General features: G+C 35.7%; 1 protein-coding gene across 1 annotated transcript in view; it reads right to left on the reverse strand.

The window, feature by feature from the left end:
* VMP1 (vacuole membrane protein 1) overlaps positions 1–16419 on the reverse strand; it is a 125327-nt gene that overhangs the window by 17396 nt on the left and 91512 nt on the right. Inside the window, exons 8-10 of the mRNA XM_046675188.1 lie at positions 13432–13512; positions 9729–9845; positions 4239–4300 (exon numbers count right to left, since the gene is read on the reverse strand). Of these exons, the coding sequence (XP_046531144.1) occupies positions 4239–4300; positions 9729–9845; positions 13432–13512 (260 nt within the window). The remainder of the gene's footprint in view (positions 1–4238; positions 4301–9728; positions 9846–13431; positions 13513–16419) is intronic.

Genomic DNA, 16419 nt, shown 5'->3' on the forward strand with positions numbered 1-16419 from the left:
TAATTGTGGGCACATGGTTTTAAATATCCTTCAGAAACCTGTATTCCAAACTTTATTAGTTTAGTTTGATGATTTGCTATACCATTCCCAGTTTTAGCAGTGTGAAGAGGGAAAACTAACAATCAAAGAGAATGTTTCTACAGCAGGCCACAGGCAGTATTTTCAGTTCAACTCAACAACGGGTATAGGAGTCAGTTTGACTGTTCTCCTTCCCTTTTCTGAAATAAACTGCTAAGCTATTAATTATGATATGAAATAAATTTCGGTCTACTAAAAATTCATCCTCCTTGTTTGACTTAACTGTCAACCTATGTTTGACAAGTCTATTTATTAATTATCATTTGAACACTTGTATATAAAAGCATTTCCTGGGGCTGGCCCAGAGGCGTAGTGGTTAAGTTTGTGTGCTCTGCTTCTGTGGCCCAGGGTTTGTGGGTTTGGATCCCGGGTGCAGACCTACACAGCGCTCATCAAGCCACGCTATGGCGGCGTCCCACATACAAAATAGAGGAAGACTGGCACAGATTTTAGCTCAGGGACAATCTTCCTCACCAAAAAAAAGCCATTTCCTATTTCGAAATGCAGGAAAACAAATCATGTCAAACTCAACTGGAGAATCTGATTACAAGATATTACTTAACAAAGATGAAAAAGATACCAATTGGCATCTGGTAATAAAGAATTATTATCACCTGCCCAGTCTGATTATTTATACTATTTAATATATTATCTAGAAAAGAAGTTGATGAAGTAATCCCTGTGGACAGTGTTGGGAAAAGATGAAGACGTTAGGACATTCCAACGTCTGTCTCTTGAAAACAGTTTAAAAAAATATGACACCACCCATCTAATTCAATAAAAATCAGAATCCAGTAGGTCTTGAATATCTGAGAATAATTTTATGCAAAACCATCTTTAAGAAGAAAGGATCACTGGATTTTTTTGAGGGTCTGTGCTAGAGGAGATACTAAAGGGAAGAAACTACTGATTTTGCAAAACAAAAGAAATTCTAACTTTAGTATGTTGGCCTAAGCTTGAAAGACATTTTTATCTTTATTTACCGTAGATAAGCAACATAACTCCTTAGGAACTCCAAAGGCCAGAGAAACAGAAGAATCTGGGCTATACAAATGATTTGCTAATTTTTTACAGGCCAGATATTTATTTGGACACCATGTGTTCATTTATTCACCAGATATTTATCGAGCACCTGCTATGTGTCAATCAAAATGCCAGGTGCTACGGACACAATAGTGAACAAACAGAGGCATGGTCTCTGCCAGTGAGAAGCTACCGAAGTTAGTGGCAGAAGGACAACAATCATATACCCTCTAACATCAACGTAAAAACACAACTGTCAGTGCTTATAGTACATGCTCCTGTGAACTGAGTTCTCTAGGAAAGGGTATTTGACCTTGTCAGGGAAGGCATTTTGTGAATGCAATAGCTGAAATCTAGAGTACATTATCTAGGCCAGTGGTTCTCAATGGGGTTGGTGGTGATAGTAGGGGTTTACTTGCCATGAGACATTTGGCAATGTCTGGGGACATTTTTGATTGTCACGACTGGGAAATACTACTGGTATATAGTGAGTAGAGGACAAGGATTCAGCTAAATCTCTTAAAATGCATAGGACATTCCCCCACAACAAAGAACTATCTGACCTAAAATGTCAATAGGGCCAAGGTTGAGAAACCATGAAGCAGACAAAGAGAAAAGCATGAGCAAAGACAGTGGTAGGAGACTCAGGCAGAGAAAACTAAAGAGAGGTCATACAAAGCTTTATAGACCATATTAAAGAGTTTTAGCATTATCTTAAGAATAAAAGGGAAGGGGCCAGCCCGTGGCTGAGTGGTTAAACTTGTGCGTTCCGCTTCGGTGGCCCAGGGTTTCGCTGGTTCGGATCCTGGGCGCGGACATGGCACCGCTCATCAAGCCATGCTGAGGCAGCGTCCCACATGCCACAACTAGAAGGACCCACAACTAGAATATAGAACTAGGTACGGGGGGCTTTGGGGAGGAGAAGAAAAGGAAGAAGAAGAAGAAAAAGAAAAAAAAGAACAAAGGGGAAAAAAGTAGAGTTTCAAGAAGAGGGGGATCTGGGGGATGAGGGCAGTGCTGGTGACATGCTCAGATTAAGATTTTTAAAGTTACTAACTGCAGCATGGCAAACAGATTGGAAGGGAATGAAGCTAGATGTGGGTGGATAAGATAGGCAGCTAACTAATCTAAATTCTTAGAAACTCCAAAGGCTGGGGAAATAGAAGGTGGGAGTGGTGAGGATGCAGAAGTAGCCGAAAAACTTCCTTCCATAAACATTCGGTATGGGAAAAAGAGAAAGGAAGAATGTAGGGTGTTGCATGCACAGTCACTCCCACAATGTGTGGGTTTGAGAGGTAGGTAACTATACGTCCTTCAGAACTCTCTCAAAGTGGAACAGTAATCTCTAAGAACAGATAAAATGTCTTCTTTGTATAAGAAAAATAAGGGACAAGAAGATTCCTTCCTTCTTTTTGAATATGATGTATGGGAATTTATAAACCACTTAATTTGTAAGGATTCAGGCAACAAAAAACTTGAGTAATTAAATTTGAATGCGCAAGCAACAATCCACATTTATAATCAGAAGTTTAGGAAGTGATAAAACCAATGATTGGCTCCACTGAGTATATTCTCAAGAATATAGTTTTCCTCAATTATTACATTAAAACTTCAATAGAAAATATTAAAAAAAACTATTTTATTATAAAACATATCATATACAGAAAAGATTAAGTATAATACATAATGTATGGTTTAAATAATAAAACTAATACTCATGAACTCACCTCTAAGTGGCAATTTTTTTTAAATAGCAAAAATTTTCATAAATCTTTTCTTTTATAAATGGCTTTTAAGATAAAGATTCATGGGGCTGGCCTGGTGGCAAAGCGGTTAAGTTCACACATTCCGCTTTGGCGGCCTGGGGTTTCCTGGTTCGGATCCCGGGTGTGGACATGGCACCGCTTGGCAAGCCATGCTGTCATAGGTGTCCCACATATAAAAAGTTGAGGAAGATGGGCATGGATGTTAGCTCAGGACTAATCTTCCTCAAAAAAAAAAATAAATAAATAAAAATAAAAAATAAATAAAAAAAGAAAGATAAAGATTTATGTTAAAACTACATACAGGGCACTGCAACTTAACACTTTGCTACCATTAGGCAGTTATACTATTTATTAAATGACAGGAAAACCTCTCATCTGTAAACACTGGATAAAAAAAAAATCATACATTAAAAAAAGTTTTATTTAATATCTGACAGTATTCACATTCCAGTTGACAGTTAATTTGATTAACCAAACAAAATGAGTCTTTTTTTTACTGTTTTATCAATATGAACTCCACAAATTTGTGACATTATCATTTAAAGTATATCTTAAATCTGGTCTTACTCACTTCTTTAAACACAAAAATAAAAGCTTTGGTTAGTTTAGCCTTTTGAAATGGCCTGATTTTTCTTTAGTGAAATAATAGGCTCATAAGTGACATATTTTGGTAATATTATACCATCTTATCATGCCTTATTTGATGGAATATTAATATTTTATGTAAGATTTGTATTTAGATTAAATGCAACTGTGTATCTGGCGTCCAATTCTAGCTAAAAGTCATAGCATTGTGCAAAAGCACCATTAAACTGTGATGACACACCCGTCTTTCATATAAAAAGAATTTCTTTGGAGGGGCAACAGTCTCAAACTCCAAAGGTTCTTTTAAATCAAGAATTATATATGACTTGATATATGTTTGATTTAAAAATAAACAAGGATAAGCGCCGGCCCCGTGGCCAAGTGGTTAAGTTCGCACACTCTGCTTCAGCGGCCCAGGGTTTCACCGGTTCAGATCCTGGGCGCGGACATGGCGCCACTCATCAGGTCATGCTGAGGCAGCGTCCCACATGCCACGACTGGAAGGACCCACAACTAAAAATACACAACTATGTCCCGGGGGACTTTGGGGAGAAAAAGGAAAAATAAAATCTTAAAAATAAATAAATAAATAAACAAGGATAACCTGAGCTTCATCCTTCCCTACTGTAGGGTAAGAAGGTCTTTTTCAATTTAATAACAGGGCAAAAGATTTTTCCTTCTCAAAAAATAGAGCTATCACAAAAATTCTATCCCAATAAAGTCTTACACATTTCCTCCCCTTCAAACAGTGATGACATTAATATTAGTCCTTAAAGAATTACTCACCCAATGAAGGCCACCATCTGCTCCACTATGTGTTTGCTGAATGTTATTATAACGAAGATTTTCTGTAAAGAAAACGCCAGTTAAAATAAATATTTCTCTCATCAAAAAAACCAATATAAAGCCACAACTCTGATAATGGTCTAAAGGAGGAGGTGTTGCCCCTAAACACAATTTTTAAAATTATTAAAAAATAAAAATAAAAAACACCATTTGACTGAAAAATGCTACCTACTTTCTATTTTAAAGATATTTTTCCTTAAGCACAGTTCTAGTCTTACTAGGACACATGGCTACGTCTGAGGGGAAAATATGAGTCATGAAACCCAAGACTGGGTGGACATTCCACATGTTCCATGTATCTTAGAATGGTGTATACAACTGAAGTCATGGGTTCCCATATAGCCCCCACCACTGCAATTAATGCCGATCAGCCTGATGACAGGGGTCTGGGCTAAATGTATTCCAGAGGATCTTGCAAGGACTGTAAGTCCTTCATGGAGAGTTTTTTATAGAAGTATCATGAAAGTTCCATTCTCAGATCCTGAATAAGCCTGAACTTTCAGGCTTAGGGTATAAGCAAAGGCATCAACAGTTATTGAGGACTTTTATCAGACCTGGGTCTTTTTTTTTTTTTTTTTGAGGAAGATTAGCCCTGAGCTAACTACTGCCAATCCTCCTCTTTTTGCTGAGGAAGACTGGCTCTGAGCTAACATCCATGCCCATCTTCCTCTACTTTAGATGTGGGACGGCTGCCACAGCATGGCATGCCAAGAGGTACCGTGTCTGCACCCAGGATCCGAACCAGCGAACCCTAGGCCGCTGAGAAGCGGAACGTGTGCACTTAACCACTGCGCCACTGAGCTGACCCCGGACCTGGGTCATTTTCAATTTGGTGTTATTGTGATCGTCTCCATTAATTAAAAATGTTGATTCCTTCCCTTACTTACAAGTAGAGATGCCTTTATGGCCAACAGGTAGCAAACATTCTCAATTCAATTCAACGAATGTTACAAAAAGTACTTACTATGGATAATACAAGGCATTATTTAGAGTTTTCAGAGAACACAAATATGGCAAAGATATTTCTTCAATGCCCTAAAGAAATTTACAAGTTTTTCAATACATGGAAGAAAGATGGTTGAGTACAAAAAAAAATATATAGATAAAAAGATAAAACTGTAAATGCCATTAGTGGTAAAAACAATGTGTTACAGAAGTTCAGAGAAAGCAAAAGGCACATAAGTATGATTAATTAGAGATTTAAGAAGATAATATGAGAGGCTGGCCCCGTGGCTGAGTGGTTAAGTTCACATGTTCCCCTTTGGCGGCCCAGGGTTTCGCCAGTTCAGATCCTGGGCGCAGACATGGCACCGCTCATCAGGCCATGCTGAGGCGGCACAACTAGAATATACAATTAGGTACTGGAAGACTTTGGGGGGAAGAAGAAGAAGAAGAAGAAGAAAAAGATTGGCAACAGTTGTTAGCTCAGGTGCCAATCTTAAAAAAAAAAAAAATGCTACGAAAGTTTAGCTTAAAGGATTGATACTACTTCTCTGATTTAATATAAGTAATTCTAGATTCTCTCTCCAAATTCCTGATAACAAGCTCTTTAGTGCTTTGTTATTGTTTGTTAAATAATAACTTTAGCCTATGTAACCAGATGACAATAGTCTTCTTATTCACCCATTACGAATCTCAAGCTTATATTCACGTAGAAGACTAATTAGGCAAAAACCTTTTCTTAATCAATGTCCTAGTGTTAACAGAGACATTGGCAGCTGCACAGTTGGTTTTGTGTAAGGAAATAAGACTGGGGTAAAAAAAGTTCATAGTCCTTTTTGGTGTTTGTTTATGCATCTATTAGTTTAAAAAAGATACATACCTATCTCATGAAAAAAGTAAGCACATTTAGATGTCAAACAGTTACAAGATGGATGACGATTTTATGAATAATGTTACACAAATGGTGTATGAAGCTAATAAGACAATGATTACAGATCATTTAGGGAGAAAAACATTAATATATGGGGGTCTTGCTAGTATCCATACTAAAAGCCAGTTAATTGGAGCTATAAATCTTTACCAAGAAACAGCTAATGGTTTTGCCTCTCAGTGATTTCGCCACCATGAGCTTTCCCCACCATCATTTCCTAACATTCAAAATAAGCCAATGCCCAGATAATTGCACAATTTCATTGCTTGAAAACAAAGGACTTTCCTTTCATATGTAACAGCTTGAAAATTCACTGTGCTGGGCAAGACATAAATGTGTCAGACATTTAAGAACATATGTCTTAGAATCATTCAAGATGGAGGTCTGAGTGGGGATTCTACCAAGTAAACAAAAGGCGCAGACCACCAGCCAGCTCACTCGACCATGTGCACAGAGCAAACAAGGTAAAGGGTAGGCTAGGAAGAACAGAAGATATGGGTGCAGGGAACTAATGGTGCCAGAATGAACAAAGAAACTATCTTTCCTTCAACGAAAGAAGAATCTTAGATTCATTTATTAAATATTTACTGAGTGCCTACTACATGCCAGATGCTGTTCTTGGCACTAGAATACGTCAGTGAGCCAAGAGACAAATCTCTCTGTCCTCAGGGAGGTTACATTTCTGTATGTGTGTGTGTGGTGGTGGATGGGAAGATAGAGAGGCAATAACCAAGACACAGGATAAGTAAATTATATGGTACATGAAATATTATACATGAGTATGTTGATTTCTCATTTTCTTCATTATTTGGGAGGAAGGCAATGTTTCTAAGGGTCCTTTTACAGGCAGAGGACTTGAACTTGTCCAGTGGAAGGGAAATCTTGATCTAACATTATTAGGTGCGCTGATTTGAAATCTTTAGGTTAAGTTTAATAGAAAGCTATCAATAAAAATATTTATCAAAAAAGGTTGTCTAGTTTTAAAGCTGAGGAAAAAGAAAAGAGAACTAGAAGAGGAGACAGATTTACCATTAGATTAGAGAAAACAATGTGTGTGTGGGGTTTCCCCTGTTCTTTCAGAAATAGTTAAAATGTTTATATTGCTCACTAATATTGCTCACCCAAGGAAGGGAAATGTGTGTGGCCCTGAGCTAGATCTGGATGCACATCAAGTGACACGCCTTTAGAAAGTATGTCCCTCTGATACAATGGAACACAGCAAACATACCCCATGGTCTCAGTTTAGTGAAGGAACTCAGATTCTTTCCTTTTAGAAACATAGATGGATTTCAGCTTTCTTTTTTCTTCCACACAGATACAGGGCATAAGCTTTGGCTATATAGAGCTTGGTTTGAATTCCAGGGTCTTAGGCATGTATTTTATCTTCTCTAACATTCAGTTCCCCTATCTATGAAATATAGATAATAACCATCTCACAGGATTGTTCTGAGATAAGCAATGTGAACTGCTTGGCACAGGTACTGATAAACAGCAAGCATTAAACAATTCAGTTTCCTTAATCATCTAAGTAATTAATAGTTAAGAAGGCAATGCAAAAAAATGGAAAGAAGTAGCTTGAAGCTGAAAGATGGGTTCAGATCCCAGCTGTCACTTACTCTCTTAGGCAGCTATCACTTATTAACCTCCCTAAGTTTGACAATTACAAAATGGGAGTAGTACCTTCTCTATCCTAGGATTATAATAATTAAATCAGACGACATACACTAAGTGCTTTGAGTGTGAAATACTATATAAAAAAACTAATCATTATTATAACTTGAAAAAATCCACTGAGAATGTTTAAAAAATATAATATTTTTGAATATTCTGTAATGAAAGGTCTAATAAATTGCATACTTTATCACTGTGCAGTACTTTTAGCACAACAAATTTTACTGTAATTTATAGAAAGTTACTACATAAAGCAGGATTCAGGGGCTGGCCCTGCGGCTGAGTGGTTAAGTTCGTGCGTTCCGCTTTGGCGGCCCAGGGTTTCGCCAGTTTGGATCCTGGGCTCGGACATGGCACCACTTATCAGGCCACGCTGAGGTGGAATCCCACATGCCACAACTAGAAGGACCCACAACTAAAAATACACAACTATGTACCGGGGGGCTTTGGGGAGAAAAAGGAAAAATAAAATCTTTAAAGCAGGATTCATAAAGTTTATGGATTCCCAGAGAAGTTGCTGTTACAAAGGGCATTAAAATAATCTGTTATTTTTCCTTAGATATTAATACTTTCAAAGGACTCCAAAAAGCTAAATGATAGATTCCTTCTTCCCCTAGAAAGAACTAGAAAAGATTAAAGAAAAAACCATCGGGGCCAGCCTGGGGGCACAGTGGTTAAGTTTGCACGTTCTTCCTTGCCGGCCCGGGGTTCGCCAGTTTGGATCCTGGCAGACCCAAGCACCACTTGCCAAGCCATGCTGTGGCAGGCATCCCACATATAAAGTAGAGGAAGCTGGGCATGGATGTTAGCTCAGGGTCAATCTTCCTCAGCAAAAAGAGGAGGATTGGCAGCAGATGTTAGCTCAGGGCCAATCTTCCTCACCAAAAAAATTTTAAAAAAAGAAAGAAAGAAACTGGACACATAGAAGCAGCTGAAGTTTTCCTGTTTCTTTCTCTTCTAAGAACTGGAGGTAGAAAAGCGTTACAAAGAAACTTGGGGGATAGACATGCTTTTAATTATTAAGGAATCATACCAGGGCATAGACATTACTCACTGTTCTTGCCTTTCCTTTGGTGAATGCCTCTTTGTTGCAAACCTCACTGATTAAGAAATCCTTTCCAGGTTAATTTTATTTTATTCTAGTGAGCTTTGCCCTTAGAAGGAAACAATTCATATCACAGTCCTAGAAGCACATATCCATTTCCCCTCATTTAAGTTCTTAGCCTCTTTTCTCTCCTCTATTCATATACACACACACATACCTATCCTAAAGATTTTGTTAACAGTGGCTCTGAAGACTAGCAGTTTCTCACTTCTCTAACCACAACCCACATCTCTTCGCCTCTTCAGAGACCCCTCTTCTTCCCCATTCTCTCCCACACTAACATCTGGCTGCTTTTCTGTAAAATAGATTGGTGCCTTGAGAGGAAGTATTATATAGAGTGTGTGAAAGAAAAGTAGAATTAGTGAAACGCGATACTGTCTCGGCTCATGGTCAGTAAAGATATAACAGTTTTGGAATATGAAAATGATGTACATTTTCCTGTACAGGAACACTCCTTTTGTTGATAAGTCTTAAACAAACAGTTTTACAAGGCAAAAAGTGAAATAAATAAAGAGAGGAAGAGAGGAAGAAAGAAGGAAAGAAAGAAAACAAGGAAAAAATAACAAAAGGGCACAATTTTCCAGCAGGGACAGGAAAAACCTGCCCCAAATTTAGTACGTTCCAAATGATGTTCCATGATTGAATACCTAAGCAAACTACCAGTCAAAAGAAGCAGAACCAAAATCTTAACAATTCGCTTTGGAACGAGCAAGGGAAATATGTTTCAGTGCCTTTTAATAGGCTCACTATCATTAAGCAGGGAATCAGAAGGTATAATTACCTGGATGTGCATTTTAATTATTGCTTTTCCAATCAGGGTTGCACCAAAGAAAGTCCAAAAAGGTACAAGAAAGTGTCCACATGTTATTCCAGCCAGATCAAATAGAGGATTTGGAATCTGTAAAATAAATAAATTAATTAAAATGGGACTTCATATATAATCTGAAGAACAGTTTAATTTTACCCCTATAGGTATGTAGAATTCCACTTTAAGCCTTGCTTACACTGCAATGAGAGCTATGAGCTCCCTGATCAGTACTAGACTGTTCAGAAGTTTAGGCAAGTTTTTTTTTTTTTTTTTTTTGAGGAAGATTAGCCCTGAGCTAACCGCTGCCAATCCTCCTCTTTTTTTCTGAGGAAGACTAGCCCTGAGCTAACATCCGTGCCCATCTTCCTCTACTTTACATGCGGGACGCCTACTACAGCATGGCGTGCCAAGAGGTACCATGTCCGCACCCGGGATCTGAACTGGTGAACCCCTGGCCAGCGAAGTGGAACGTGTGCACTTAACCACCGCCCCACCCGGCCAGCCCCTAGGCAAGTATTCTAATGTGTCTGTAAGTTAGGGTCTCATATTCATGTCAGGCTGTTGTTCAATCTGTTCAAAGCAAACTCAACTGTCCTTTTCCTTATATTACTTATGTCTAATGCCCCCTTAATATACTTTTCCCATCACATTAGAAGTGGATAAAGCCAATGGATCCACAGGAATTTAATCCCATTCAGTAGATACTTGGCCACTTGGTAGCTGTTTTCTAAGGTAAGGTATAAATGAAGAAAAACCCTTCATTATTTCAGTAATTACTAGTGTTCTAAAATCTTTAGCCTGAAGTAAGAACTTTATCTAGAAAGTGCTCATATCTATAGCAAACATTCTTGTACATTCTCAAATACATTTATAGGTGAATATACTTTTATTTCTCAACATAAAAAAATTTCATTATTTGTATTTTATTTTACGAGAACCCAAGACCATGGAGCAATGAGATATATTTTAGAAAATCAAGTGTGGAAAGTGAGAGCTCAGATTCAGATGTTTTGAATGCTATCTCAGACAAAGAAGTGATTCACAACAAATACCTTTTCCAAACATCCCCACATTTCAAGAATGCTAGAAGACAATTTCACATAAAAATGCAAAAAAACCACAAGCTGTTTTTGAGCACGTCGTCCATTTTTCCCCCATACAAGTACTCTATCCTTGTAGCTATTGGTCAAACCATTTATAAACCAATTGATTTATGTGATTTTGTTTTTGAACTGTCAAAGAAAAGCTTAGTTGTTTAAAAAATATTTGTCACATGTGTTCTTTTAAAAACAATGCTATGACTAAATTAGAATTCAAGGATTCTTTTGTTAGTAACAAAAGAATTAGATTCAGTAACTCAGTCTTGTTTTTCTCATCCAAATTCAAATGCTTTATGCAATTTCATCTGTCTTACAACCATGTAATAACAACATCATTTGCACAGGCTTACATCCGTCATTTCTTATATTTTCTCATGTGACCCTCAAAACTCCATGAATTACAATTTTAATTGTTTTCTTTTATTATCGGGCTCCACTTCACGTTGAAATAGAAATTAGAGTGTATAAGATACGTAAATCAGAGTAGCTAAAAATTAGAATATGTTGACATGCTGGACACCTCTGCATACATATGTCGGATACTCTCAGAAGAGCACACTCGATGAATTTGCTGTTACATGTGCATGTTATGTACTCTTTTTTTAAAGTGCTAACTAAATACACAGAAAAGAAGATTAGAATTAAAAAAACTATTAAGTAGCCTTGAGATTTTTCCCTCAACTAGTTTTGTGTATTTTAGTTTATATATTTTACCTTAAATCAAGTATATAGAAATGTAAGTATTAAAAATTTCCTAGAAAAAAGTTCCCATAGGCCCAAATTGACATATCAATTTGTGTTAAATATTGACTATTCCTAGTCAAATATAAAGAAGACCAGATAGTGTAGAAAGTGGACTTTTAGCAGTTAGGATACAGGCATAGATGAGTGCCAAAGAATAAATAATTTCTGCTTTAATAAATCAAAGGTACTTGTTCTTTCCTCAGGAATAATGAAAGCTAACTTTTATTGAATGCTTTCACTTGTTAGATACTTTGCTAAGGTTTCTACATCATTAACTCAATCCCCCTCAAAATGCTATACGATATCATTATACCCATTTTACAGATAAGAAAAATGAGACAGATAGGTTAAGCAATTTGTTCAGTATAAATGGCAGCAGAGCAGAGTTTCAACCCAGGCAATGTGGCTTCCACACTTGTTCTCTTAGCCTCTAAGCTAAGGACATTAGTATCCATTAGGCCTCTCAGCTTAATCCCATTCTGCTGGGCTTCCACAGTACCTTTTTTACTCTCATTATATTTCAACTGTCTTCCTCACTAGACTTCAGGACCTTGAAGGAAAGGGAATATACCTTTCAAGTCTTTATTCCAAGCATTCAATGGTTGATACAAAGCTAATGAATAACAATAAAGAACGGCTGAGCATTTATGTTGTAGGCACTGTGTTAGTTCACATGTATTACCTTTAACCCATCAGCCTTTGCAATGAGCGTCTTATTGCCCCATTTTAAAAATTAGAAAACTAGAGCTCAAAGAGAGTAACTCGATTGAGGTTACAGAGCTAATAAGAGGCAAAACTGGTTTAGGAACCTAAGTAAGCCGGGCTCCAAAGCCAATTCTCTTTCCAGTATATATCACACTACAACATATCTATTGCTCAAATAGTTGGGATCAATAAGGTTAATTATGAAAATTTCTAGCATTGTCAGGGTTAAAAGACACTAATTCAGCACATGCATATTTCAGAATATCTCTAGAATGTTGACATCACGTTAGAAATGAGGGGAAAGGGAGTACTCAAAGATGTATGTATTCATGTTCTAGTACATAATGGATAAAGTAGCTCTGTGTCAGTGGACAATAATCTTGTGAATTTTCCTTATAATTGCAGCTTTTTTATCATGTCTAACTAGGTGCACCTAGTTATTCTGGCCAAATCTACCAGTGAACTAACAACAATTGTGTACAGGCTACCAAAGAAAACTTTGATCAAAATGCTCCATTTCAAATATAAGTCTATTATATTAGAAAAGAACTGGCATAAACACTAACTCACCAAGGAACGTGAGTTTCACAAATCTGCAATTTGAGAAATTAACGAAGTTTTTGACATAAATGGCTTCTTAGTTCACTGTAGCCAAAGATGTCCTTAATTTTGCCACAGATGTTTCACTTACCTAGCTAGGTGTTAATGTCACTTAAGACAGGTTTTATACGAATTCTTCCTTATAACTAATGCTTGAAACTGGAAAAAGACTGCCTATCTGTAACTCTGAAAAGAATGAAGTCATTGTTATTTGGTTAAATGCACTTCATTATAAATTCTTCATGGGAAGGACAGATTTTGTCTCTTTTGTTCTTATTGAATCAAGCCATTTAGGTCTGAAGTCATCATGGAATGATGAAATACTTAAAAGTCAATAAACAAGATATGAACCTATCCAACAGAAAATAATTCATCTGATGCATAAGATGAAAGATTAATAAAATTACATACCCATTAAAAGTGATAGCATTTTTGTTCATTCAGGCATGTATCTTTAAAAACAAACTGGATCAAAATATAAATCTACCATTTATTGGAATTTCTCACTTTTAATACAATTCACTTACTGAAGCACAGGCCAAAATTCCGAAAAATCCAACTTTCTGTACTAGGTTTTGAACCGCCAGTTTAGCCCGGGAGGCAAAGTCCTGCATAAAAGGAGGATATCAAAACATTAATGAAAAGTACAAGAAAGAAGGAAAGATGGCTTTTTATAGAGTTTATAATATTAAATGTCCCACAGTCTGAGAGCATTGATCCATTTAATGAATAAGATAAATGATTTAAAAAAAAAATCACAGAAGGGTGCACTGGAAAACATGCAAATAAAATCTTGACAGAACATTAATTACATCCTTAAAGATAAACTTCTACCATCTTTCAAGAATAAGCCAGGACATTCTTACTTTATTTTTTGGATTCTCTCTGGATTATCTAGGGATGAACTAAATGCTGTAAACTAGTCATGAACCAACTCATTCTTTTGGAAATATTGGCCTAGCACATCTATCTCTTTATCTTTCCTTCCACAACTTGCCAGATTTATTCCCTGATTAATATTGGGGTAGGAAATCATAGAATTTTCCAAGACAGCCAATGAAGACACCTCTGCTAGTCACTAGCCAGAAGATGAAAAAAAAAACACCAAAACAACCCAGTTATGTGGCAATAACTAAGCATTCATTATCCCAAAAAGCAAAATAACATTCTACATCTGTACAGCTTGTGCTAGTTTCGTAAAATGTTTCCACAAACATTTACTTGAGCTTTTCAATAATCCTGGGGTACAGAGCAGATTCTTCAGATTCTGAAATCAGTGCACTTTTCATCTCACTAGGCCACCTCCTATGCTGAAACATGCATTTGGTTGGCTATTTTATTTTCATGATTTTCTTCTTCCAGCATGTTGGTGCTATAATTATATTTACGTGTCTATTTTTTCTTAAAAGTACCAATCTGAAATTTGACTCTAATTCTTTTCTGGTTTTGAAATGGTATATACTCCAAATAAAATTTCAATGAAAATAAATGATATGATAAAAATATTATCTAATGTATGAATGTCTTTTTAAAAACTTTCATATCATAGAACCTCTTCCTCTCTCTTCAGTTCAATACTCTAATAGGCAACAATCTTACAGAAAGGTCAAAATACAAAAGAAGGTTCCTTCATAGAATAGGAACAGAGTTTAAAGCACTTCTCCAATCCATAACAGAAGCTGTATATTCCTACTTAAAAAACAACAACACTTTAACAAATAATACTATGTAGAATAGCCCTGTCAAATTACTACAACAGTAAATATTGAAATTAAAAAAACACAAACCTTCCTCCTACTTACTTGCTGAGGATGGTGAGAAAGTCAAAGGAATTAAACCAATAAGGTATATCTTAAAAGATATCAGTGGTCAATAGAAACACTTTCAAGCTTAAATACATAGGCTCCCAAAGTTAATCATTAACTAAATTCTAGAATGCAATTTTGTAATTTTATGATTTATTTCCAAAGAGAGAATTTTTCTTTTGGGGATTAGGCTTACTTTTTTTAGTAAGTTAATTATATTAGATTTACTCTTTTTAAACAACTGAACTACTACAGCAAAGAGCACTTTCCATTTTTACCCAGATTTCTAACTGAAGATTTAATTTTTTTCTCAAATTGACATCTATTGCATTAAGTGAAATATTGATTTTATTGATTTAAAACCCATTTAAGAATATATAATGAAATGAATTTTAGTATATAACTTATTTTAAAACAAATTACACTTCCATTTATTTTGAGCAACTTACACAATTAATCCCTAAATTACTAAATTTATAATTCATTAGAAACACTAAATAAAAACTGGTAAGCCATAATAGAAACGTTTTGAGTTTTAAAATATCAAATGATACTGTAAGATTATAAACTAGTTATGAAATTTTAATTAATATAGCCCAAGAGTTAAAAAATATAAATTCAAGAAAATGCCTTCCTTTACAGCCCTTATCTTCATAGCAAATCCACTTTAATGAGAGGTAAGAAGGTACTCAATTGCTAAGAAAAAGTAAAACAAAGAAAAAAAGCCTATACAAATTTTATTTTAAAGTCAATACTTTCTATAGATGTATTTTCCAAATCAGACATATGTGGGAACATTTTTCTATCATAGCATTTATGTAGTCCTCAATATACAAATTATAGAAAATTAGTTTTTTTGCATAAAATGGTATACTCAAGATCATCAGTGTTGTATTTAGAAGGTTTGGTGTCCTGCTGTTTTTCATCCTAACTTCAAGGCTTTACAATCTCATATTGACTTAAACCAAGTGACTATGAAAGTGCTATTATTTAAACTGATGGTTTTTTCTAATAGAGATACATACACACATTTAAATAGGAAAAGAGGTATGATTATACCAATAGGTTTATACAAAGAAAATGATTAAACATCATGTAGATCATCTAATATACAAAACAATAAAAATATTTAAGCCTGCAGAAGTTCAAGGAATCATGTTTTTAAAAACATCCTGAAAGTAAGGAGCCATTTTATCCCTTTGAGGCAAAATGTCTTTATTTAACAGAAATTAGACAAGAACAAAGGAAAAGAGACTCCTTGTTCTTTCATATGCCTGGGTGCCCATCATCAATTATCCTTAAGGCTGCTTCAAGAATCTTCTTTTGGGGGTAAAGAGTATTCTATCCAAATAAGTGAAGCAGAACCCTCCCATTACCTTTTTTTTAAAATTAATTTTTAGCTGGCATGTCTTACAGGAAAACAAGTTAAGAGCCTTTTTAATGGAGAGTTTTACTTTCAAAAAGACTGAAAGTCATCTACTGAAAATGGATTTCATAAATCTCATTATGTGTTTAACACACACAGTGACCACGCTACTTTCAGTTCCTATAATTTATTTTCCAGATCTTTCACAATATTCTCGGAATTAAAATTACATTTATATATTAAACAATCCACAAACAATTATTTCAATTAAACTAATACAAAGTCTGCACAGTTGTTTTCATTAAAAGAAACCAACAGTAGCAGAATATGCAGCTTGAAAGAGT

Source organism: Equus quagga, chromosome 11, assembly GCF_021613505.1.
Source record: "Equus quagga isolate Etosha38 chromosome 11, UCLA_HA_Equagga_1.0, whole genome shotgun sequence".
In the NCBI taxonomy this organism is placed as follows: Eukaryota; Metazoa; Chordata; class Mammalia; order Perissodactyla; family Equidae; genus Equus; species Equus quagga.